Consider the following 22,757-nt stretch of genomic DNA (forward strand, 5'->3'; position numbering starts at 1 on the left):
GAAATGCAATTCAATATTTGTTGAGACAAATATTATGCTATTTACCTTTAGAATAGATGAACACTACACAAATAACCTGGCCAAATATAATCCAGGCAAATAATACTTCTTGGTACTATCGTTGACAAAACACTCATTTCAGGAGAAAAAAAAAAAAAACAGCACAGCACTGCAGAGTAAAAGGAATTGTTTTAATCTGCACCTTCACTGCTGCAAACTCACCACTGAGTTTTACTGTGCACCCTGTCCAGTTCCACTGGCTTCCATTCACTGACTTTGCAGCAGGAAGCCATCTTCCACAAGAGGCGGTCAGAACAAACCGAGTCTTCTTAAGCAGCACAGAGTACTTTGTCCTCAGAGGGCTTCAGCAACTGAAATGTTTCCAAAGAGCCCCGGGAGGCAGCTCGGTTTGGGGGGCTTTCACTGAAATCCCTTTTGTAGAAGGTGACGAGGCAGGCGTGGGCCTTCATAAGCCCCCCACAAGCAGCCTCACAGGCCAAGTCTGTTTGTGGAAAATCAACAAATCACAAGGCCTTGCTGGGGTCATCTGTCAGGGTCCCTCGGTATTTGAGAAGGGAAGTACCTAGCCCCATGCACAGTCTCATTACCAGTGGCTCACGGGTGCTGTTGGAGTTCTCCTCCCAGCCACCCTTGCAGGGCGAGTGACCCAGTGTGCTTGATGACGCAGCGTGAAAGGCAGGACAAAGGCCATCTTATAATTGCACGTGGTGACAGTCCCCTCATTTCCTGCCAAATGGATCAGACCACACTTTCAACCCTATGGGAAGACAAGGAAATAACAGTTTTAAATGTCCCAGTAGTATTTCCCTCAATGCCAAACGAACAGAACAACACCGGAAATGAGTTGGGCAGCTTCCATGTGGTTAGACAAGCGGCACAGGGGGTCACAGATACTTCTGGGACCAAGAAAGAAGGGACCGGAATGCAATGGTGGCTAAGAGGAACCTTTAAATGGCTCTGAAATTGCCCCATAATAGCAGATATGTGCCTGGACTCATTAAGAAATAAATAAGACACTGCCACAGAGTTTTGATTAATAAACTGAAATCCTCTAAGTCTCAGCCAACTTGAATCATCAAAAAGGAATGACCTATTCAGCCATAAAGGGGTTTTGGAGCCTGTATATAGTTAAATCCCCTATCAATTAAAATAGCACATAAGGAGCCTCAAGTGGTAGAGTGCTAGGCCTGAGCAAAAAAAAAACAAACCCCAAAAACAAAAAACCAGGGACAATGCCCAGTTCCTGAGTTCAAGCCCCAGTACTGGCACAAAAAAAAAAAAAAAAAAAGCTCACAAGTAAATACAAGTTTCCCATGAGAGTGGTGTTTAAATAGGTGCTTGATAAATATGCAAAACAACGATTCACACTTCATATTTAATTACACACTTGTTCCATTTTGTGCCCGCTTATCAAGTGCAAAAGAGGAACTTGCAAAAAGCATTCTGCAGTGAAATATTAAAACAAAATCTTGGATAGCACCTAGAAAATGGTAACAATTACAAAATAAAGAGCAAAATCAAGTTTCTAAGTTAAAAAGCAAACACATACAAACTATGTAACATAAGAGTACATTAGATTTTGTTCTGATTTTTTTTTTTAAGCTTACCTGGTGGCTGCACATTTTCTTGAATAATCCCAGCCCGATTTATCGATTGTTCCTTCTCTAAAAAACACAACAGAATAATTACTCTTTAGAAAGATGGGTAATGGGGAGGGGGACACAAAATTGTATTTACATGGGCCAATGACACAGGACAAATAGAGACAGTATTTATGAAAGTGATTAAATTCAGAGATTTCATCACTCAAAGCTTTTTGGTTGTGGAAGCTAGAGGCGATAATGCAAAAAGATTGAGTACTTTCAATAAAATAAAGAAAGCTATACTTCAAAAGAAAAACTCCAACTCACATCTTTTTCCTGTGATCTCAGCATTTTGGAAAGGCAACAAAACAACAGAAAAAGAACAATTCTGAAGAAGTGGTGGGCGGGATATTATGAGCGGAAAGCTGCTGAAATGAAGGAACGAGTACAATTAACAAGAAAACGATGACATTTCTATGTTTAAAATGCACTCCACTGAAGGACTGGACTCAGAGCTAAATATGCTATGTTTTTGATAGGAAATAGAGCAGAAAATGAATCTTTGGGTGGGTGGCTTTGGTTTGGGTAATTGAAGCTTCCTTAATTGATTGCAGGTGCTGTGCCAATTAGTACGCGGGCTGTCGCTACAGCAGCTAACCCAGTCTCTTTGGAAAAGTCCACCAGGCCAGGGCCAAGAGAAATTGAGCATTTTATGACTGTGGGCTTTCTAAGTGCTTTAGAACCCGAGGTCTGTGACAACAAAGACTTATTATTTTAAGTATCTTGACAAACAAATGGCAGCCTGTTAGAAGAAATACTTGGAGCCAAAGGATGTTTACTACTAAATTATAGTAATTAAATGTTGCAATCAGAGCTTTGTTTTAACCAGACTGACAGTGTTTCTTTAAGTCCACATTTAGCTCTTATTTAATGCTAGGCCATTTTCTTTATTTTGGCCTCTGGATTCTCATAAAGTTACACAGGCACAAAGGTAACAGAACTAGGTTCTGCCAACTCTGATACTCACACAAGATGTTTTTCCAGTGATGTGATACAGTCACCCCTAAATAACCTGCCTGGTAGTTGTATCAGTGTTCACTTTTGCTTTGGCAAATAAAACATGGAGATTATGGGACTCTTGATATCCAATTCTAAGGACAAGAAGAAGATATAGCATAAGGAGGCTGATTATAGACAATGGCTGAAAATAGCAGATAACGAGCAACCAAGCCTCTGGGGCCCTAGACATGCGAAGACTTCTCCCAAGTCAAGAGGCTGGTACAGAGCCTTGAAGATGCTAGACTTCTGAAATGGTGTTCTCCCACTGTAAGACTTGAATGGAGTTCTTGTAGGCCTGAGCATCCCGCACTGCCAACATGTACGTAGCCTAAGTATGGATATCACAAACACTTAGTGGAAGGCCACACTGTCATCAGTCATGCCAAGAACAGAAACAGTCTAAAAGGTCTATCCACTGACTCTGAAGAAGGAAGAGGGAATCATTGAGTTTGGGGAAATAGTGGACAGTCGGAAGGCATGTTGGACATACAGATTTAAGAATATCATTCATTCTGGTAGACCAAACGTGTTCTCTAGGAAGCCAAAGATGCTGGCAGGTTACCAGAACCCCGTGCGCCATTGAAAGCTGCTTTGGGTGGTGCTTAATTGTGCACTAACCTCTTTGTGAGGCAGCAGGGAAGAGGGAAGAGAAAGGAATCTCTGTCTGCATACTTCCTTGCTAATTGCTAATGAGGTGGGAGAGAGGTGGGGGATTTGTTTTAAACACACTGTAATCTCCTCTAATCCTGGTCCTGATGCAATCACCTCTGTAGTTTAGCCTGGACAGGCAATTTAAACTAGTTCCTACCAAGTGATACCAAGGTATTAGCATCCTATCTACATCCGCTGGTTCTTTAATCCATTAATGTTTAATAAACACAGTAAGGCCAAGGCAGTCTTATGTAAATTCATGACAGCACAAAGACACATTATTTGTGACTGCAGAATATGCTAAGAGACAGTCTCCTGGGAGCCAGCACATCTTGATGAAGTTGACAACTTTCTACCCTACTATCACTAGAGAACTGGCAGATATGTATATATGTGTGTATATATCTATTTTTATATCTATCTATCTATCTATCTATCTATCTATCTATCTATCGATCTATCTTGGGAAAAGAGCCATGGTGGAAGCCAGGGTTCCCACTACGTGGCTAACGTGAACCAATAAGCTAATTACTAACTTCAGTCCTGAGCATGTTCCTAGAGCGGGTGAGATGATTAAAACCCAGCCATGGGCCACTGAGTTAGAAAATTCCCTACTCCAGTGTCTCAGCAAGCCCGACTCTGCCCCCTGGTGCTAAGGCAGTGCTTTGATTTGTAGTTTTAATTGAGAATCCATACCTGTAGTCAAAAGGTGAAGGTGTATTATTACAGAGGTTTACATATAAGGGGGAGCTGATTTGGCCACGGTAGTAAAAGAATCCACCTACTAAATCTTAAGTTTTGGGAAATGACAACGCATCCTTACACTGAATGTCCACATTAGGAAATAAATTCAGTGTGCAGCGTTTTACTGAATTTAACATTGACAGCTACGCAAAGAAATGCAGTACACTGAGCACCAGCTTCTAGGCAGTTTTAACAACAGCCTTTTGCGGGTGCTCTAGAGGAGCCCCAGCAGGAAGCAAGCTAAAATAAATAAGCAGAGAAGCCAGTGCCCAGGACTTCCTCCGGAATTTAGCTCCTCCATCGTCTGCTGCCAATGAAGAGTCGAAACAAAAGCAACTCCCAGTTGAAGTAATTGAGACAAATGGCGAAGGCAGGTCGGGACTGTATATTAGATAACAGCATTATATATCAGTACTAAACTTCCAGCAGTGGATCACCAGCCCAGGGTGAGGTAAGAGATGCCCTTTTCTCCAGAATACAGGCTCATGTGCTTAGGGATGAAAGCTTGCAGTGTCTTCAGTTTACTCTTTAAGTGGTTCAACAAAATAGTAATGATCACAATACACACATAATTATGTGTGTGCGTATATGAAGACACAATTGTACATAAGTCTCTATTAGGAAAGATAGCAAATATGCAAAATGTTAGTAACCGGTAAGCTTAAGTGAAAGGTATATAGGAGGTGGTTGTATTATTCTTGCATCTTCAGTATTAGTTTGGCGTTGTTCTTAATATGAAAAAATAGCCAAATGCGAAGTGTACACACAAGGAAGTCCAACACTGTGGCTGGTTCATGATGATTGCTTCAAGGTATATATGGTTTCTGAAAACAGCCAATACAAATTTTGAAGAAAAACCTGCCACTGTGCTGCTAGTGTCAGACACAAACTCTGCTATAAGGAGATCTAGAACTTGATGTGTATTGCTGGCAGGTGTGAGCCAGAGGTTCAGGGGAAGCACTGACCATAACAGCTGGGGGTGAACAGCTTGCAGAGGGGACCCAAACAGCAGGTAGGAAGCGGTGACAGAGCGGAACCACCACAGCAAATATAAACCACAGCTGAGGGGGACCAGGGGGGCCACAAAAGTGCCTGTGAGGCCCAGGCTGAGGGGACACATGGTCACACTGGCAGGTGTGGACAGCACATGGTCAGCACAGCAGGTGAGGACCAGGAGCTAAGAGGGAGGAAGGAGCAACTGTTAGCAGCTGGCTGAGGACACCAAACAGCTGTAACAACAGGGATGAGCCAGCTGGCTGAGGAGAATCAATGACCATGATGGCAGGTGTGAACAGCTGGCTGCTGGGAACCACATGGTCAGGGCAGCGAGTAGAACCACAGGCTGAGGAGACACCACACCCCACCACACCCCACCCCACCACACCTCGATCATGTAAACGAGGGTCTGAAGGGGCCAGTGGCTCCTGAGTCCCGGGCTCATAGCACGGCAGACAGACACTGCTGCCCCAACCCCACAGTCTGGTTGAATCCAGGGAGCTTTTGATACCAGCCAGAAAGACCTCCACCCATCTCCACATTTCATTGATTATGTGGCAAAAAGAACGAGACGTGTCTCTGGAGCGCCTGGCACGGTGGAGGGAAATTGCCTTTACAAGCAGCATTATCTCCACATCAGGTAGCATCTTGTAGCCACGTTCCGCTGGGCAGACACCACACATTCAGTGGAAACATGACTGGGCAGAACGGGGATCTCCTGCCAGCTGGCCCACCCAGGTTAAGCTTGCGCGCCTTGCTGTCTCTTACACATTCTTCACCGTCCTAAAGGCACTGTGACAGGGCATTAAGCTGGCAAGGGAGTCAGGGTCCAGTGTGTACCCAGCAATTAATGTGCTAAGTGACACTGGGCAAGTCATTGAAATGAGGGGAATCGGTGAGCTTAAGCCTCTCTGGCAAGGTTCTATGGTCTCCTGCTTCTGCACATCTAACTCAAATGAAAATGAACGAGGTCACAGACATGATCTGATTTTGTCTTGTTTCACCAGTTGATCGCAAGGCCCATGACACATACCATTTAAACAGCCATATATATGCAGTATCACCATGTCCTTCTAGGACACAAAGACAGGCCAGGCTTCTAATGCCATCCTGCCTTCCCCAAACATGCCCACCTCACAAACCACACTGTGCAAAAGGATGGAAGTGAATGTCGCATCACAGCAAAATAGCTCAGAACCCCTGGTTCTATATAGCTGACCGCAGGGCAATTCCCACAATACAGACCTTGTAATCCAAGAGGACCTATAAAGTCATGCAAAGTTATGGATGGAAAGAGCTGGAGATCACACAGAATGCAGACATGACATCCAGTAAGGCAGACTTTGGGGTGGCCCTTGTGGAAGGTCTCCTTGGCTCTCTTATCAATCCTCATTTCTGCTGCCTGCAGCCTCATTCTAGCAGAGATCTGGAATCTACTTGTCCCCATCCTGCCCACACCCAGGCTGGCCCAGCTGAAGGGTCCAAAGGGACCTACTGTGGGGCCCACTGGCCTGGGCTCCTTCCTCATCAGGCCTCTGGCTCCAAATCTTGTTTTTACTAGAAACCAAGTTCTCAGTCCTGCCCTTCCAAGAACTGTAGACTCTACCTTCTGGCTATGGCTGATGTCCAGTGCAGAAATGTGTACAGGTCACTGGGCTTCTGGCTATGGCTGATGTCCAGTGCAGAGTGAACAGGACAGCCAGAGGGGAGGGCTGACAGCAGACTGAGGAGGAGGTAGAAGGCAGAGGCTAGGGCAGAGGGACCTCTGCAGATGCCTAGGAAGTGTTTCAGAGACGACCATCTTCCTTCAGCCTGTGCTTCTCACAAAGAGAAGACCTGACTTCCTGGGTCACAGGGAACGGAAGCCATCACTGACAGCACTTAGGACTTGCCAACTTCAAAGCCATGTTGAACTACATCCAGATGGGTCCTTCCCCCAGAAGAGGTGTCCTGCCTCCTCCTAAGGCTCAAGTGGGCACCTGAGCTCAGCAGCCTGCCACGCCCTCCCCCCCCCCCCCCCCCGTAGGCTGTCCTCTCTTCAGTGCCATCTGTGTGGGCTCTCCTTCCTCCCCTACCCCTCCCCAAACCGCTCTCTCTCCAGAGCCCCTGACCTGCTGCAATTGTTCCCTTCCTGCTCTCCTCACCAACAGCCAACTTTAAATACAGTTTAGTAGGTTATTTAATTAGTCGCAATTTTTTGGCTCAATTTAAAATCACTGAAAACATTAACAAAATAAGCAATATTTTTAACTTCTTTTCGCTAAACCCAATACATTTCACTTATCTTTCTGGGGGGGACGGGTGTCTTGGAGCAGCCACACCCCTTCCGCCTCCAGGCCATACCCCTTTCACCACCTGGTCTTCCCGGGACTTGTGACAGGATACTCTCTGGAGGCTTTAAGCCTATCTCTGTGGCCACTCCCCTCCCATCTTCTCTGAGGGTCCCCCTCTTCACCTGCAGGCTTTTCCTGAGACGCTCACACACGGGCACTCACTGCCCTCTGGACTGGGCCAGTTTGGCTCTTCCTGTCCTAGCCCAACATACCCAGTGACCCTCTGTCCACCGGCCCTGGTACTCCAGACCTGTGAGTCCACTGCCTTTGGGCACATCTACATTCCTAACCCACAAGCAGCCCAAAAGTAGGCCCACTTGTCCTCACCCCTAAACCAACGCCTTCATGTGTTTCCTATTGGTGATCAGCACCACCAAGGCTCCAGCGGCTGGAGCCGGAAGCTTCCTGGGTACCATCCTCCTTTCCTTCTCCTTTCCTTCTCCTTTCCTTATCCAAGTCCTCACAATTTACTACTGTCTTAGACCCACAACCACCACTGTGGTTCGGGCCGGGGATGGCTCCCTGAGATACCACCTCACCCCAGTTAAAATGGCCTATACTCTGAACTCAGGCAACAACAAATGCTGGAGGGGATGTGGAGAAAGAGGAACCCTTCTCTACTGTTGGTGTACTAGTGTAAACTAGTACAACCATTCTGGAGGTTTCTCAAAAAGCTCAGCATAGACATACCCTATGACCCAGCCATACCACTCCTAGGCATCTATCCTAAACAACAGGATCCAGGATATCATAAAGACACCTGCACATCCATGTTTATCGCTGCACAATTTACAATAGCCAAACTATGGAAACAACCCAGATGCCTCACTACAGATGAATGGATCAAAAAAATGTGGTACTTATACACAATGGAATACTACATAGTGATTAGAGATGATAAAATAATGGCATTCGCAGGGAAATGGTCAGATCTTGAACAAATATTGTTGAGCAAGACAAGCCTAGAACACAGAGAACAAAGGCACATGGTCTCCTTGATATATGATTGTTGGGGGGGTGGGGGAGAACAGTAGAGACCATGTCTGTAAAATAACAAACTTCTTTTCGAATGGTATTTCCACGTTTGGGTTAGCAACTTTACATTACATTTAGATACTTTATGTATCTAAAACCAAACAATTACTAAATAAACATGAAAGGTCTAGGATAAACCTATCAGAGGATCACAATAGCTCAACAGCTACATACATACGATTATATAAGATGAGGCTAAGCAAAATGAACTCCAAGAGAAGGAAACAGGAGGATTTTACTGTTGCCATTATGCTTAATGAATTTCCTTTGGCGTACACCATGTGGTTACTGTGTATGATTTTGGTACACTGGATACTGTATATCTGCTTACCTGAATTAGGGAAGGGTAAGAAAAATGAGGGAGGGTATAACATATGACAAGAAATGTACCCCCTCTGTACATCACCTTGTCAATAAAATTTAATTAAAATAAATAAATAAATAAATAAATAAATAAATAAATAAATAAATAAATAAAACAGACCAGGCACAGAGTATTTGCTCAATTAAAAAAAAGAAAGAAATCCAGCCTCTGCATCTGCACCTCTGGGGTCCTCCTCCACAGTGAGCCGCCTGCGCAGTGCACAACATCACTGCTGTCCTTGTCAAGCACTTCAATAACCCTCCACTGGCGGGGCTCAGGGGATACAGCACATTGCAGAAGTATTTTAATCAAGCCAGCTAGACAATCACATGTGAAGAACAAATGGCAGGACAACAGGCTTTTCCACCGCCGAAGACCTGGAGGGATTCACATTTCCTATCAAACAAAACATTTCCCAAAGAAATCCTAACAGATGTGTTCTGGAAAGAAAACTGAAACTACACAGGAAAGAAAAACAGATCTATGAGGAATGTGTACGTGACCAGTGGTGGTACTGACTGGCCTGGGAGCAATGAGCAGCAGGCCAAGAGCATCATGGAAGACATGTGGGTTAGGGCAGTTGGGCAGAGTGCAATGGAAAGATCCCCTCTGACCATTCTGTCATACCCAACACAGCCAGAGGCCGAATGGCCACTAACATCCAGGCTTTAAACAAAGGCAAGAACAGCAGCTATATGAATACTAGTCAAATGCACAGCTCTGACCACCCACAGGTTCCCCTGACCTCTCGAGCGCACAGCAAAGCACCTGAGCCCCACTTCAATGCCAGGCCAGCCAGCCTGAGGTCTGTGCACATGCTTCAATCTCCCACACCCCTGCTCCAGGGCTCCTTATTTTAAAAAATGTTTTTGTACAACACTTAACATAAGACTATACGAGGAATCTGATATGCAACCATTAGCTCATTTAATTCACTTAATTGTAAAATCTATCCAGTAAACTCCATGGTTATGGATGGCAAAGCCGCAGGGCTCAGAGTGGTGAAGTAATTTGCCTCAAGCTCATCTAGCCAGATGTTGAGCCTCCCCCCTACCCCCTCTAGGGGTAGTATGATTTAGGGATTAAGGGCTCTGGTTCAAATCCCAGATCTGTGGCTCCTCAGTTGTGGGTCCTTGTCAAGTTATTTAATTGTTCCAGCTTACAGTGAGGATGAGGATCATTCAGCAGCTACCACGTAGGGTTATTAGAACACTATATGGCTTAGTATACTGGATGTGTTTAGAAAGGTACCAAATATCTTTCAACTAAAAAGTAGCTGTTCAGTAAGTTTCCCAAATTAAAATAGAACCAGAAAAGTGAGTGGGCATCAACAGCTTCCCAGTTTAAAGTGCAGCAACTGAACTGGGCATGGTGGCACATGCCTGTAATCCCAGGATTTGGAAGGCTGAAGCAAGAGGACTTTGAGTTGGAGACTTGTCTAGGCTACATATAGACAGATAGGTAGATAGGTAGGTAGATAGACAGATAGACGGTAGCTAACGCAGTTACATTTATTAAATGTTCACCCAAAATGGGCTAATTTATCTATTTCAAGTAATTCAGACAGCCTGTCAGACACGTGTCCATGTCCCATGAGACAGTACACACACTTCACCTTGACCACCTGACCAGAGCGCGCTTCTCAACCAAGGCCCCCTCCCATCTGGGGCTGGTAATTCTTCATCATGGAGGCCATCCTGTGCCTACATAACCTGGATTCTATCCTGTGCATTCCTTGCCTTCAGTTCCCTAGCTATGACAAGCAAAAAATGTCTCCAAAAAAGGCCACTTGTCTTATAAGGGGGAAAAAACCCACCCCAGTTAAGAACCATTGATCTAGCCTCCATAAAAGAAATTTTGCTAATGGGACCTGAAGTATTATTCCCTTTGTCCCAGGTTCAACTCTAGAAGACATAATAAAATAGCTCGGGGCAGAGACTCAGTGAGGGAGAAATGATGATGGAAATGGATTGTACAGGCCTTTCGCAGAAGCCCATATTATTCCACACTGCCCCTATACAGCCAGGCTGGAAGGCAGAAGGCATCTTAGTTTGGGTTGATGGAAAGAAGCTACAAAGAAATCTAAGTGAGCCCGTATAAGGGTCTCCCTCCAGAAACCAAATGTGAGCAGCCTTTTTGCAACGGGCAGAGCATTTACATGGAGCTTTTGCCTTCAAATCACCAAGCTTTCAGCCTCAGCTAATATCCTCCAGGGGAAGGGCTGGCCCTTTTCCATCTCCAAGATGATTCAGGTTTCCTGGAGAACAAAATGAGCCTCTAATGCCTAATATTTTGTCTCTGACAGATGGCTTCAGATGTATCAAAGTGCTAATCCTTACTGAGGTATAGGTCTCAAGGAAGGAGAGTTTGGCTTTTAGAATGATAGGACTGGAATGATTAAGGAAGAAAATTACTCCCAGGATATTCGCCATTGTCATGTGCACAACCAACTTAAAATGAAGGAAACCAGCAGAATCTGAAAAACGATCACAGGAAAAAGGAGAGGAAGAACTAAAAAAAACCCAGGTTAACAATTTAGGTTTGAGATATTTCCGCTCAAAGATATCTCTGGGAGTGGAAAATGAAGTGTAATAAAAACACCTTTCATCTCAGGGCATCCATCTGCCTTCTCCCTACACAACCAGTCTCCGCTTAGGTGGTGTTTGGGGGAGGTTTGGGACATACAGGCCTGGGTGGGCATAAATGCCTTCCCACTTCCAATATGCGTGATCCTGAACAACCTGTATAATCTCTCTGGGCCTCAGTCCTCGCCTCTGTAAACTGGGAAGGCGGTGTGCAAATTAAATGATCCAGCAGGTGCTTGACCTGCAACGTGGTAACAGCTCAGTGAGTATGCAGTTCGTGTCGACCTACTATGTGCAGGCTGCTTCACACACATCAGCTGTCCCTGAGCCTTCCGGGAGGCGCCTGAAGGTCACTGAAGGAACGCTGAAGGTCAGAGAGGCAAGGCCACGACGCTGCACGCGGCAGGATTAGAACCCGGGCCTGCCGGACTCCACCGCCCTGGGTGGAACTGACACGGATAAGGGAAGGGGGGGAGAGGACGGGGGTCACTGGGGCCAGGCCACCGCGCGGGGTCGGAGGTCACTCACGGTATTCCTCCACCCTCATCAGGGGCCGGAAGTAGATGGGGTAGAAGGCGGCGCCGACCAGGGAGACGAAGCCGCCGAAAATGAGCACGGTGCGCAGATTCCGGGACACCGACATGGCGCCAGGCCGGGAGCTGCGGTGACCCAGGAGGGCCCGGCACGCTCGGAAACCTTCTCCCGCCGAACAGGCCGTGACCCTATCGGAAGAGGCGGAGCGGCTTTCACTTCCGGGCCTCGGGGCGGAGTGAGGGCAGGAGAGGGAGACAGAGGCGTGGTCTCCGCGCAGGAGGAGGGGCGTGGCCTCTGGAAGGGGTGGAGCTTAGGGTGTGGTCTTCGCGCCCGGTTGGGCGGGGCCTCTTGGGGTGGAGCTTAAGGCGTGGTCTCCGCGCTGGGTTGGGCGTGGCCTCTGGAGGGGTGGGGCTAAGGGCGTGGTCTCAGGGGCCACTCACTGAGAGGCGAGGGCCGGGTGCAGGTGGCAGGTGGGGCTTCTGTGTCCCTGTCTATCTTTTGCTACTTTTCTGCCTGCTTCCCTGTCCTAGAGCTGGTTCCTCCCTCCATAGCACCACTCACCCATTCCAATACTCTCTCCTCTTCCCCCCTTTAAGTCGGTACTTGCTGACTACCACAAGCTCCCTCTGTCCCCGATTGTGGTTTGACAGCACGGCTTGGGACACGTCTCTGGGCTCCCTGAGAGCAGTTTGTGAGGCTGAGAGACAAAAGGGCAACTCGCCAGGCCCAAGACAGGCTGCGAGGTATTTCTGTAATCCAAGTCACAGGGTTGTTGGACCAAGACCAGCCTGGGAGCAATATCCTTTCAGCCACCAAAAGGAGAGTATCTTTCCTTGCCTCTGTGTTCCCATCCCCCTCCTCTCTCCCTTGGCTCATTACATAACCAAGTCATCCATCTCTCTGTGCTGGGATGCCAGGGTTACCGGTGAGGATGAAGAGTAGACAGAATCAGGGAAGGGCAGAGCACCAGAGGCCAGTTCCATCCATAGGACCCCGAGACTCCAGCTATGGCCTGGAATGGGGGATACTGAGAACAGACATCTGACTCCTCCTCCTGGGATTGCCATCTTCCAACTTCTGCACCTGTCCCCCTTGTACATGATTATGACTGAATATGGTCTGCCCAGGGAACTGGGCAGCTGAGACCAAGATTCCTTGGGCCTATATTCAATCTTTTATAAATAGAAAAGGTACCAGCAGCTTGGTCTCAGGAAAGATTAAAAAACAAGGGCATTTATCTTGAACCCAGTAGCATTATTTAGTCCTGAGAAGATCTATACTCTTTTTGAAATGGTGGAGCAACAACATAGGTTTCCTCTTTCTTTGTAGTTTTGTAGATCATCAAGATAACCTCTACTTCCCAGGCTCTAGAAATATAAATCGTGTGTCTGATCTGTCAGCAGATTAATGAATGAACTGCCATTCCCCAAACACCAGACAAAGTGCTATGGGGGACACAGATAAATACAACGTGACCCCTGCTCTCCAGGACCTTGCCATAGAACAAATACACAAAAAAAAGATAACTCACGATCAACACAGCCTGTTACCAGTGAGTGATGGGGTCCTGAGGGCTACAGAAATGCAGGGGAGGAAGAAAGATGACTGTGCCGTGAGGTGGCTACTCCGCAGGCAGCACTTGTTGGCTAAGGAGAAAAGACTTCACAGCATGGAGGGAACTTGTGAGACATGCTTTCTTTCACGTGATAGAAAATACTCAGGTAGAGTGTGCATTTATCATTTTAGCAGCCTGGCATCTACTTCTATGTTTTCTGGTAAGAATCCCCTGAATACCCTCTGGGGAATCACTCCTCTCCCACTCCTGGTCCACAAGCAGGACTTCCTGTCCTCATTGTAATTCTTCACAGATCTGAGAGTTAAACACATCACCATGCGGACCCAGCTTCCTTGTGCATGGATTGGCTGGTACAGGACCTAGGGCAGTATAGGTGCTTCCTTCTGGTGGCATCTGCCATGTATCCATGTGTATCCTGTTACCTCCTAGGTGGCATTGTCACAGTGGATTGCTTTCATTGCTCATGTTTTGATGAGACTATTGTACATCTGCTTGCCAGTGATCCTGGCGTTTCCCTGGTTTTCCCTTGCAGGCTGATTCTTGAATGTTCATTATATACTACATGACCCAAACATAATCTATCCCAGCCCTACTGGAAAACTGGATTTGAACATGAGGGCCTTAGAAGCCAGAGCTATTGGAGGAGACACTGTTTAGGGACTGAAATGTCCCTAAACTATCAATTCAACTAGCCAATTCTGTTTGTGTGTGGCTTCTTCATACACAGACTTCATGGTTGATGGAGACACAAAAAGAATTCATTCTTCTTCTTGAATTCAGCCAGTTTGAGGAGCCAGGCCCAGGTGCCAGATGGTTTTCAGGTGCTGGTAGAAGTGGTAGTGAATAGAACAGCAATCTGTTGTCCCCATGCTTGTTGGCTGTCTGGTGGGAGCAGAGATGGGGAGCTGAGAGTGACTGCTACCTGCTTTCCCTAGAAATAGCTCCTGATGTCTTTCAGAAAATGACCTCTCATCTTGGCATTCATGGTTAAATTGTAAATCCAAGGATTATTTGTACTTATGAGCAGTGCAGGACTAATAGCAAGTCCTGTAGAACACCTGCCCTGGACAATCACTGTCAGAATTTCCTCATTCAGTACTCACTGTGCCTGGAAAGAAGTGGTTCCATATTCATATATTCAGAGAGAGAGAGAGAGAGAGAGAGAGAGAGAGAGAGAGAGAGAGAGAGAGAGATTGAGAGATTGAGAGATTGAGAGATTGGGACAGTGAAAATGACTTGCTCAAAATCACTTACTTGGCCAGTGAGAGTAAGGAGTCGAACTCATATTCTCTGGAGATTATGACAACATGCAAGATTTTTGTTGCTCTTGTTATTGTTTGTTTATTGTTAAGTACTAGGATTTGAACTCAGGGACTCTCAGTTAAGCCATATCCCCAGCTCCAGAGACCAGCTTTGAACCACCAAGCTAAATTGCCTTGCACGTCAGTGAGCTTGTGGTACCTGGTGTGAATATAGTCCAACCTAGCCCAATTATTTCCTTTCTCCCAGAAATAAGAAGCTAAGGACAGTGACACATGAATGGCATTATCACAGTAGATTTCTTCCATTGCTAATGTCAGGCGAGATGATTGTGCACCTCTCCCGATTACCCATAATCCTAGTTTCCTTGATTTTCCCAAGCTGTTTCCAGAGCGTTTGTTATATTCTATAGGCCACCCCATGTGCTGCCAGTAAACTCTATTTGAACCTTAGTTCCTCACAGTCAGTTTCCGTTCATGCCACCAGGAGCCCTAAGAGATGCAGAAATCAACACAATTATGTCCAATGTGCGGCATAGATGAGGGGCTTCTGGGCTTTATAGCTGTGCTAATGTTTAAAAAAGCCAAAGGAAATTTGGGTGTATTGGGGGGGGCATATTTGTGCAAAGAAAGAAAGAGCCTGAGACAGAATTCAAGTCAAATATGACAGGAACCCTGGGGTGCCGATTTTCATCTCAATCACTGAGAAAAAAAATTGGTTTGGGCTCCTACACAGCACTTTTCCCTTCTTCCCTTGGATGTGAAGATTGAATGCTTGCAGGAAGCAGACCGCCAGTGGTGTCTCACCAGAGTACAGACAGACATCAAAGTTAATCCACTCTCTGATCTAAGCAAAATGGTGACGACGGTTTCCTGGGACAGCAGCTCCACTAATTGTGGCACTGCAGCCTGGCAGATGTATTTTTAGAATATTGTAGATTCCCAAGAAGTATGGTTACTGGCACAGGGAAACAATCTGGAAATAGAGTGGGCTCACCCAGAGCCCTCTGGACTGATGCAGGAAGAAGAAGTTTGAAAACAAGAATTGTTTTCTTGGTTTTATGACTCCCCAAGTCTCTGCCTCTCTGGGCAAATATTTCCAATATACATCATTTGTCAAATGTTTCTTCTTTTGTCTATTCTTTTCATGAAAGAAATCTCTCCAAACGTCTAGCTTGCCTTTTTTTTTTTTTTGTCATACTGTACACTCTCAGTGTTAAGCCATGTCTTTATGACCTCCAGACTTAGGCTTTGGGCTGAATTCCAGAATCATGTGCCTAGAGGAGAGCTTTAAGTCTAAGACCACTTCTCCCTGCTCCCTCTTTATCATCACTGCCCCTGGCCTGGTTTATGATCAGATCTGCTCTGTCTGGCCATAGCTTCTTAGTTGATTTTAGACATGCCATCTTTTTCTGTTACTAAACCACCCCATTCATAGGACAGCTGTGTTAGCCTGTCTACTATACTTTTATACATGAAGGAAAGACATTTATTGAGCTCACTGCTTTCGAGCTTAAAAGTCTGAGATTCTGGAACCCTGTCAACTTGGCCTCTGATGAAGGCCACAATAGTAATAAAGCCTGCAAGAGGGATCACACAGAATGTGGACTTGAGCCAATCTTGCTCTTTTCCAACAACCCACTCTTTGATAAGTAATCCATTCAAGCAAGAACTAATTCTTCTTCCAATAAATGCTTGAGGAAATGTTCAACATCCTTCATAGCCACAGAAGAAATACAAATCACAATGATGTTGAGATTTTATCTCACCCCTGTCAGAATGGTCATCATTAAGAAAAGAAACAACAAATGCCGGTGAGGATGCCAGAGAAGGGATCCCTAACACACTGCTAGTGAGGAGGTAAATCAGTGCAACCACTCACCATAGAAGGCATCATGGAGATTCCTCAAAAAATCCAGCCATACCAAAGGAATGTAAGTCAACATACAAGAGAAATACTTGCACAGTTAATGCAGCACTGTTTATAATAGCCAAACTGTGGAATCAACAAAACCAATGACTGGATAAAGAGAATGTGATATGGTATTCATCTATTTGAAAAGAACAAAATTGGGGGACAGGAGAAAAAAACTGGAAGAGCACAAGGGGAAGGGGCAACCTTGTCCAAAAAGAAATGTATACTTTACCTGACTTACATAACTGTAAACCCTCTGTATGTCACCTTTGTAATAACGATTTTAAAAAAAACTTTAAGAAAAAGGAACAGAATTGTGTCATTTGCAGGAAAATGGGTGGAACTGGAAATTGTCATGTTGAGTAAGATAGGCTAAGCTTAGGAGAGATGGGAAGAACGATAGAAGGGGTGACATTGATAAAGGTACGTTGTACTCATAAACTGACATGCTGAATTGAAACCGCTTTGTACAACTACTTAAATAAATAGTCCAAGCTTAAAAAGCCAAATATCATATGTTTTTACTCATATATACAATCTATACCTGGAACAATAATGCCAATAGTAGATCATGAATGTAACAAAGGGAAACCAATGGGAGGGATGCATTATATATGAATGTGTGTGTGTGTGTGTATGTGTGTGTGTAATGAAACTCATTAAATACTATTTAAAAGGAGGGAAGAGAGGAGCTATTAAGAGGGTAATATAGAGAGGGATGAATTTGATATAAGTACATTGTTTACTTCTATGGAATCACAATGAAACCATTTTGTATAATTAATATACACTAATAAAAAAATAATTAACTTGAAGCTGAGCACTGGTGTTTCATACCTGTAACCCTAGCAGTTTAAAGTCAGCTAAGGCAGGAAAGTCCGTGATACTCCTATCTCCTCATAAGCACCCAAAAGCCAGAAATAGAGCTGTGGCTCAAGTCATAGAGCACTAGCCTTGACCACAAAAGCTCAGAGACAGCACCCAGGCCCAGAGTTCAAGCCCCAGAACCAGCACAAAAATAAGTATAATTAATTTGGGCTAGAGGTGGGGCTCCACGAGTGAAGTAGCTACCTTGCAAGTGTGAGGCCCTAAATTCAAACCTGAGTTACAGACATGTGTGTGCACGTGCACGTACACATACACACAAAACTGTTGTTAACTAAATTCTGATTAAGACCATCTACTGTTACATAACTAGTTCTCTAAAGCTTACTGCTTAAAAAATAACTTTTAAAAATGTTGTGGGGCTTGAACTCAAGGCCTGAGAGCTGTTCCTGAGCTTTCTTTGCACAAAGCTAGTGCTCTCCCACTTTAAGCCACAGCATCACTTCTGGTTTTCTGGTGGTTAATTGGAAATAAGAGTCTCACCGACTTTCCTGCCTGGGCTGGCTTTGAACCATGATCCTCAGATCTCAGCCTCCTGAACAGCTGGGATTACAGGTGTGAGCCACTGGTGTCCAGCTAACAACTCTCTTTAATTCCTCTGAAAGTGATGTCACTAATGATCGAATTGTCTCCCTTTGGGCTCTACCTCTAAAAGTTCCACCACTTTCCAATATTGCCCCACTGAGAACCAAGCTTCCAGCATTTAAATCCATAGAGCACATATCTCCTAAATACCCAGGTAGGTTCTACTGCTGCCTTGCTTGGAAGTCTCTAAAGTAGGAGTCCCTCAGCATGGTCCTTAGGCCATGAACAGCTGGTCCTACACTGCAACCGCTGCCTCTATGCCTGACTGCGGAGGGAAATTCACTAGTCGGTGCTGTTTGGGTTACCATGCTCTGGGCCAATGAGCACTCCTGAGTCAGCAAGGCCCTCTGACCCAGCATCCAGTTAAAGGTGGAAATCTCAGCCTCCACAGAGAATGGGAGGGTTCTGCAGGGAACAGGCTGGGCCTATCAGATTCCTCCCCCATTTCACTTAGAATGTCAGGGAGAGTGAGTGTTCCTGGGAAAGCAGAGTCAGTAGCAGAAAGCAGATGCCGGGGATGAGGGCTGTGTCTGTAAGTCAGCAGAAGCTGAGAGAGAAAAGCTCTTGCTGGGTAGACGGCCAGGGAATTGCAGGAAGCGGAGAATCATGAAGGAGAATTAAGAGGAAGATCCACAAATCCTTCCTGCGGAGGAGGAACAAGATACCATAAGCCCTGGGACTGCCTGGGGTTCTTGTGTTCATTCATGGTTTCCTGCCTCTTGTGTGTCACACCTACAGGCTCTCAAGTGTCAGACAAATGCTTGCGTTCTAGCTGGGCAGCAGATAATGAGTCAATGTTTGAAGGATAGTCACAGGACTCATAAATTCTGGGAAGAAGAAGGGGCATGGTGGTGCCTGCCTGCAATCCCAGCACTTAGAAGATGAGGCAATAGTGATTATCTATCTATCTGTGTGTCTGTGCGCCTGTCTATCTATTAGAACTAGCAAGGGACTATGAAGGGAAGCAGCTATTTTTCAGAAGGTGACAGAGGCCTAAAGAAACAGGAGGGAGCTATATAAATATTAGGGAAAGTAATGCCGGTGGAGAGACCTTGAGCGCACCAGGGCTGAGTGAATGTTTTGCTCGTCACAGATCACTGACGAGGTCCGTGCGCCTGAGAGGAGCCGGAGGAGAGGACACTGGAATCAGTCAGGTGAGCAGCCGCTGGGGCTGGGGCACTCCACTGTGAGCTGCAGGAACCAGGTGGGTGGTTGAGGCTTGCACTGTGCCCTAGGAGGAACCTGAGCACCATTCTAGTTCCATATCTTTCTGGAAGGTCCAGCTGCTCTATAGTTTCTGGTCTTCTCACAGATTTCCTGCTTCCCACATCTACAGCATCCCACTATTTCCCATAAAGCCCCTTTGCTTGGAAAAGAACACATGAGTTTTGCTTCCAGACAAACATGTGTTCCGAAGGCCATCATGAGCTTATAAACTAAATCCTCTTCACTTTTCCTACTCCTAACCCCCTTCCTCTCCCTTCACTCTAGCTGCCTCACTATTTGCAGGTATCCACTGCAGCCTGCCTCGCCTGTCTGAGTGTTGCTCTTCTTCTTCCCCTTTGAAATAGCTCTCTCCCCAGAGCCTCTTGTCACAGCCCTTTTCCCAAGAACATTCTCAAATCCCACTCTGCAAGGAGTCCTCCCATGACCACTTCACTTGACCTTCACTCCTCTCTCCTAAACATGGCAGATCAACTATGCCTGGGTCATTGCTCCTCCACCAAAGCAAATGAAAATGATTTATTAGCTCTTGCAGTTCTGTAGGCTGCCTGGGAATTCTTATGCAACTCAGGGGACGGATGGACATTAGGACAGATGAAAACATCTGGGGGACTTGGTTACAGTGGACTGACTGCCCAACTCAGCTCACTCCTACAGTCGAGAGTTAATGTCAACTGTATCACCCACCTGGTACAGTGGCTTGATTCAAAGATAGAGCCTCCTGGAGACTCACAAGCATAGTGGTTTAGCTCTGGAAGGCACTTGTGGTCTTTCTGGATGCATTCTGTGGGTACAGCAAATTACTACAGGCTGGCTAGGAGTCTTGAACAAGATTTACTTCTCACAGTTCTGGGGACCAGAAGTCCAAAAGCAAAGTACAGAAAGATCTTGTGTCTTCTGAGGATCTCTCTCCCTCTTCCTCCCTGCCTACTTCTCCCTCTCTCTCTCCCTCTCCCTCTCTCTTACCCTTTCTATCTCCTTCTCCTTCTCTCCCATTACTACTAGGATTAGAATTCCAGGTCCTTATCTCTCTCTCTCTCTCTCTCTCTCTCTCTCTCTCTCTCTCTCTCTCTCTCTCTCTGTCTGTCTGTCTCTGTCTCTGTCTCTGTCTCTGTGTGTGTGTGTGTGTGTGTGTGTGTGTGTGTGTGTGTGTTGTGGTCCTGGGGCTTGAACTGAGACCCTGAGTGCTCTCTCTGAGCTTTTCCACTCAAGGCTAGTGTTCTACCACTTTGAGCCACAGCTTTTTGATGGTTAACTGGAGATAAAAGTCTCATGGACTTTCCTGCCTGAACTGGCTTTGAACCTTAATCTTCAGATTTCAGCCTCCTGAGTAGCTAGGATTATAGGCCTGAGCTACCAGTGCCCATCCAAGAGAGTCTATTGTATTTCTGTCATTTTCAAGGCATAAAAGCCCTATCCTCATGACCCAAAGGCCTTTCCTCTGTCTAAACACCACCAGAGCTGGGGATTAATCCCAACATAAAAAGCAGGACATGCACAAACATTCACTGCATAGCTGTCACTAAGGCAATGTGCGCAAATCACTCTGTTCTGGGTTGCTGAAATGTCATTGGGCAGAAGACCAACAAGGGAGGAGGAGGAAGAAAAACTGCAGCACAGAATGAGGTATGGTGAAGAGTTGACCACAACTTCTCCAGGTGGCTGCGGGCAACATGCTATCCCGAGGTTCAGCCCCAGCGTCCTAGGGCAGCCTGCTAAATCAAATGCAGAGTATGTGGAAGACTCTTCTAGCAATGGGACTATATTGGATCTGAGGGCCAGATGCAAAACTTGTCTCCAAAATATTAATTTTCTATCTGCCAAGATAAGTGATGAAGGCTTGTGGTTCGTGTAGTACATCTACCCAGCCATGGCCCTAACTACGCTGACTTTCCAGACTGCTTCCTCCCAGTTAGAAGTGAATCTAGATTTACTTGCCATTAGGAGTCAGCCTCATCTCCCTGCTTGGCAATACCCTCGCTCTAGATGATGCTGTTTTTCTCCTGAGAATATCAATCTATGTGCTCAAGGTCACTCTGCAGAGAAGACACTAAGGTAAGTGGAAATCTCATATCTGAGGAGAGAGCAAATGAAATTTCAACATGTTTTACATCAAACAACCTCTTACACCTCTTTATGAACAGTGGGGCATTGTAGGGACTGAAAACACCCATCCCAGAAGACCACACAGACACAGTCAGGTATAGCAAAAGGAGTTGATTGTCAGCAGGGGCTGACAAGTCCATCTCCCTTGTGGGAGAGGGAGAAATAGCTCCTGTCTTTTGTTTAGGGTCAATATCTAGTCAGGAGACTAGAGGCAGGAACTTTTCTTAGGGACAGGAAGTGAAGTGGGAGGAACGGCCAGGGCTGAAGGCCAGTTGTGGTTAGGCCTAGCCAGATCAACTGGTTCTGTGGGAAGGGCTAAGGACCTGAGATGGAGGGCATGCTAGTAGAGGCCAAAATCAGAAAAACAACAACACTGGGTGGGGGGGGGGGAACCCACAGCTCCAGTTCAACCACAGAAATGGGAATAGTTAGTGCAGGAAAATGGAAGCATAGATTTTCTTGGCTTCTTTAACATCCTCTATATGTAGGACTGTGCCCGGCCCGTGCCCACGGACCTGTCGAAGGACATCATCTGGGAACTGAGGCCCCATGTGTGGCCATGACCATGCAAGTGTGCCTTCCAGCATTTCAAGGGCATCGTTTTGCAGCTCCTGAGCAACGTAGGCGTCGGCAAAGCATTTCCCTGCTCTGCGTGCTCAGCCAATGTTCTTAACTCTTTACAACCACTTCTCCGGCTCTAGGTCCACTCTTCAGCACCCTGTCCCCACCCCCAGGAGGAGAAAATGGCATGTCAGCTTGTGAACAATACCACCTGAAGACCTTAGAAAGTGTGATATGATGGAATTGTGCCAAGTACTAAAGAAATCCATTCTAAAAAGATCACCTACTTGTGTGTTTAAGGTCAACCCAAAATGTCGCTTGGGGCCAGGTACCAGTCGCTCATGCCTGCAATCCTAGCTACTCAGGAGATTGGGATCTGAGGATCCGGGTTCAAACTCAGCTTGGGCAGAAAAGTCTGTGAAACTCTTATCTCTAATTAACCAGGAAAAAAAAAAAGCCAGAAGTAGACATGTAGCTCAAGTGGCAGAGTGCCAGCCTTGAATAAAAAAAGCTAAGGGACAGCACACAGCCCTGGATTCAAACCCCAATAGCAGCACAGGTACACACACACACACACACACACACACACACACACACACACAGTCACTGGGGCCATCTCAAATTCAATATCATCCTGTTGGATATTTTTTTTACCTGTTCCTTCCCCCCCGCCCCCCCCCGCCCATGGCTATTCTCCACCTTGAAGCCAGGGCACACATTTAGAACCTGAAATCAGATCAA

The 22,757-nt window shown here is 46.0% G+C and overlaps 1 protein-coding gene and 1 long non-coding RNA gene across 5 annotated transcripts; one reads left to right on the forward strand and one right to left on the reverse strand.

Annotated features, from left to right (window-relative positions):
- Nucleotides 1-177: 177 nt before the first annotated feature.
- On the reverse strand, nt 178-12,113 carry Smim20 (small integral membrane protein 20). 4 transcript variants are annotated; one of them, XR_007213531.1, is made up of 5 exons: nt 11,900-12,113; nt 2,704-2,755; nt 1,932-2,032; nt 1,629-1,685; nt 178-778 (listed from the first exon to the last, which is right to left on the reverse strand). XR_007213531.1 is itself a non-coding variant. In XM_048364095.1 (4 exons), exons 1-4 carry the CDS (start codon nt 12,012-12,014, stop codon nt 760-762), a joined length of 243 nt encoding a protein of 80 aa, XP_048220052.1. In that variant the 5' UTR covers nt 12,015-12,113; the 3' UTR covers nt 178-759. The 4 variants fall into 4 exon arrangements, 3 of the variants coding, with proteins under 3 accessions (XP_048220052.1, XP_048220053.1, XP_048220054.1); XM_048364095.1 differs by lacking the exon at nt 1,932-2,032; XM_048364096.1 differs by lacking the exons at nt 1,932-2,032; nt 2,704-2,755 and having other exon boundaries at nt 11,900-12,112.
- On the forward strand, nt 4,831-21,811 carry LOC125364486. Its single transcript, XR_007213532.1, has 3 exons — nt 4,831-7,843; nt 12,189-12,192; nt 21,800-21,811. It is a non-coding gene; the product is annotated as an uncharacterized LOC125364486 (long non-coding RNA).
- Nucleotides 21,812-22,757: the final 946 nt, after the last annotated feature.

The sequence above is a fragment of the Perognathus longimembris genome, chromosome 16 (genome assembly GCF_023159225.1).
Source record: "Perognathus longimembris pacificus isolate PPM17 chromosome 16, ASM2315922v1, whole genome shotgun sequence".
In the NCBI taxonomy this organism is placed as follows: Eukaryota; Metazoa; Chordata; class Mammalia; order Rodentia; family Heteromyidae; genus Perognathus; species Perognathus longimembris.

Bases quoted from the DNA above. Each gene is read 5' to 3' on its own strand.
- Smim20 (XM_048364095.1), bottom strand. From the start codon at position 12,014: ATGTCGGTGTCCCGGAATCTGCGCACCGTGCTCATTTTCGGCGGCTTC. The intron at 2,756-11,899 runs GTGAGTGACCTC...TCTTGTCCTTAG, and splicing joins GATGAGGGTGGAGGAATACC to AATTGGATATCAAGAGTCCC. The intron at 1,686-2,703 runs GTGAACACTGAT...TGTGTTTTTTAG, and splicing joins TTTTATTTGCCAAAGCAAAA to AGAAGGAACAATCGATAAAT.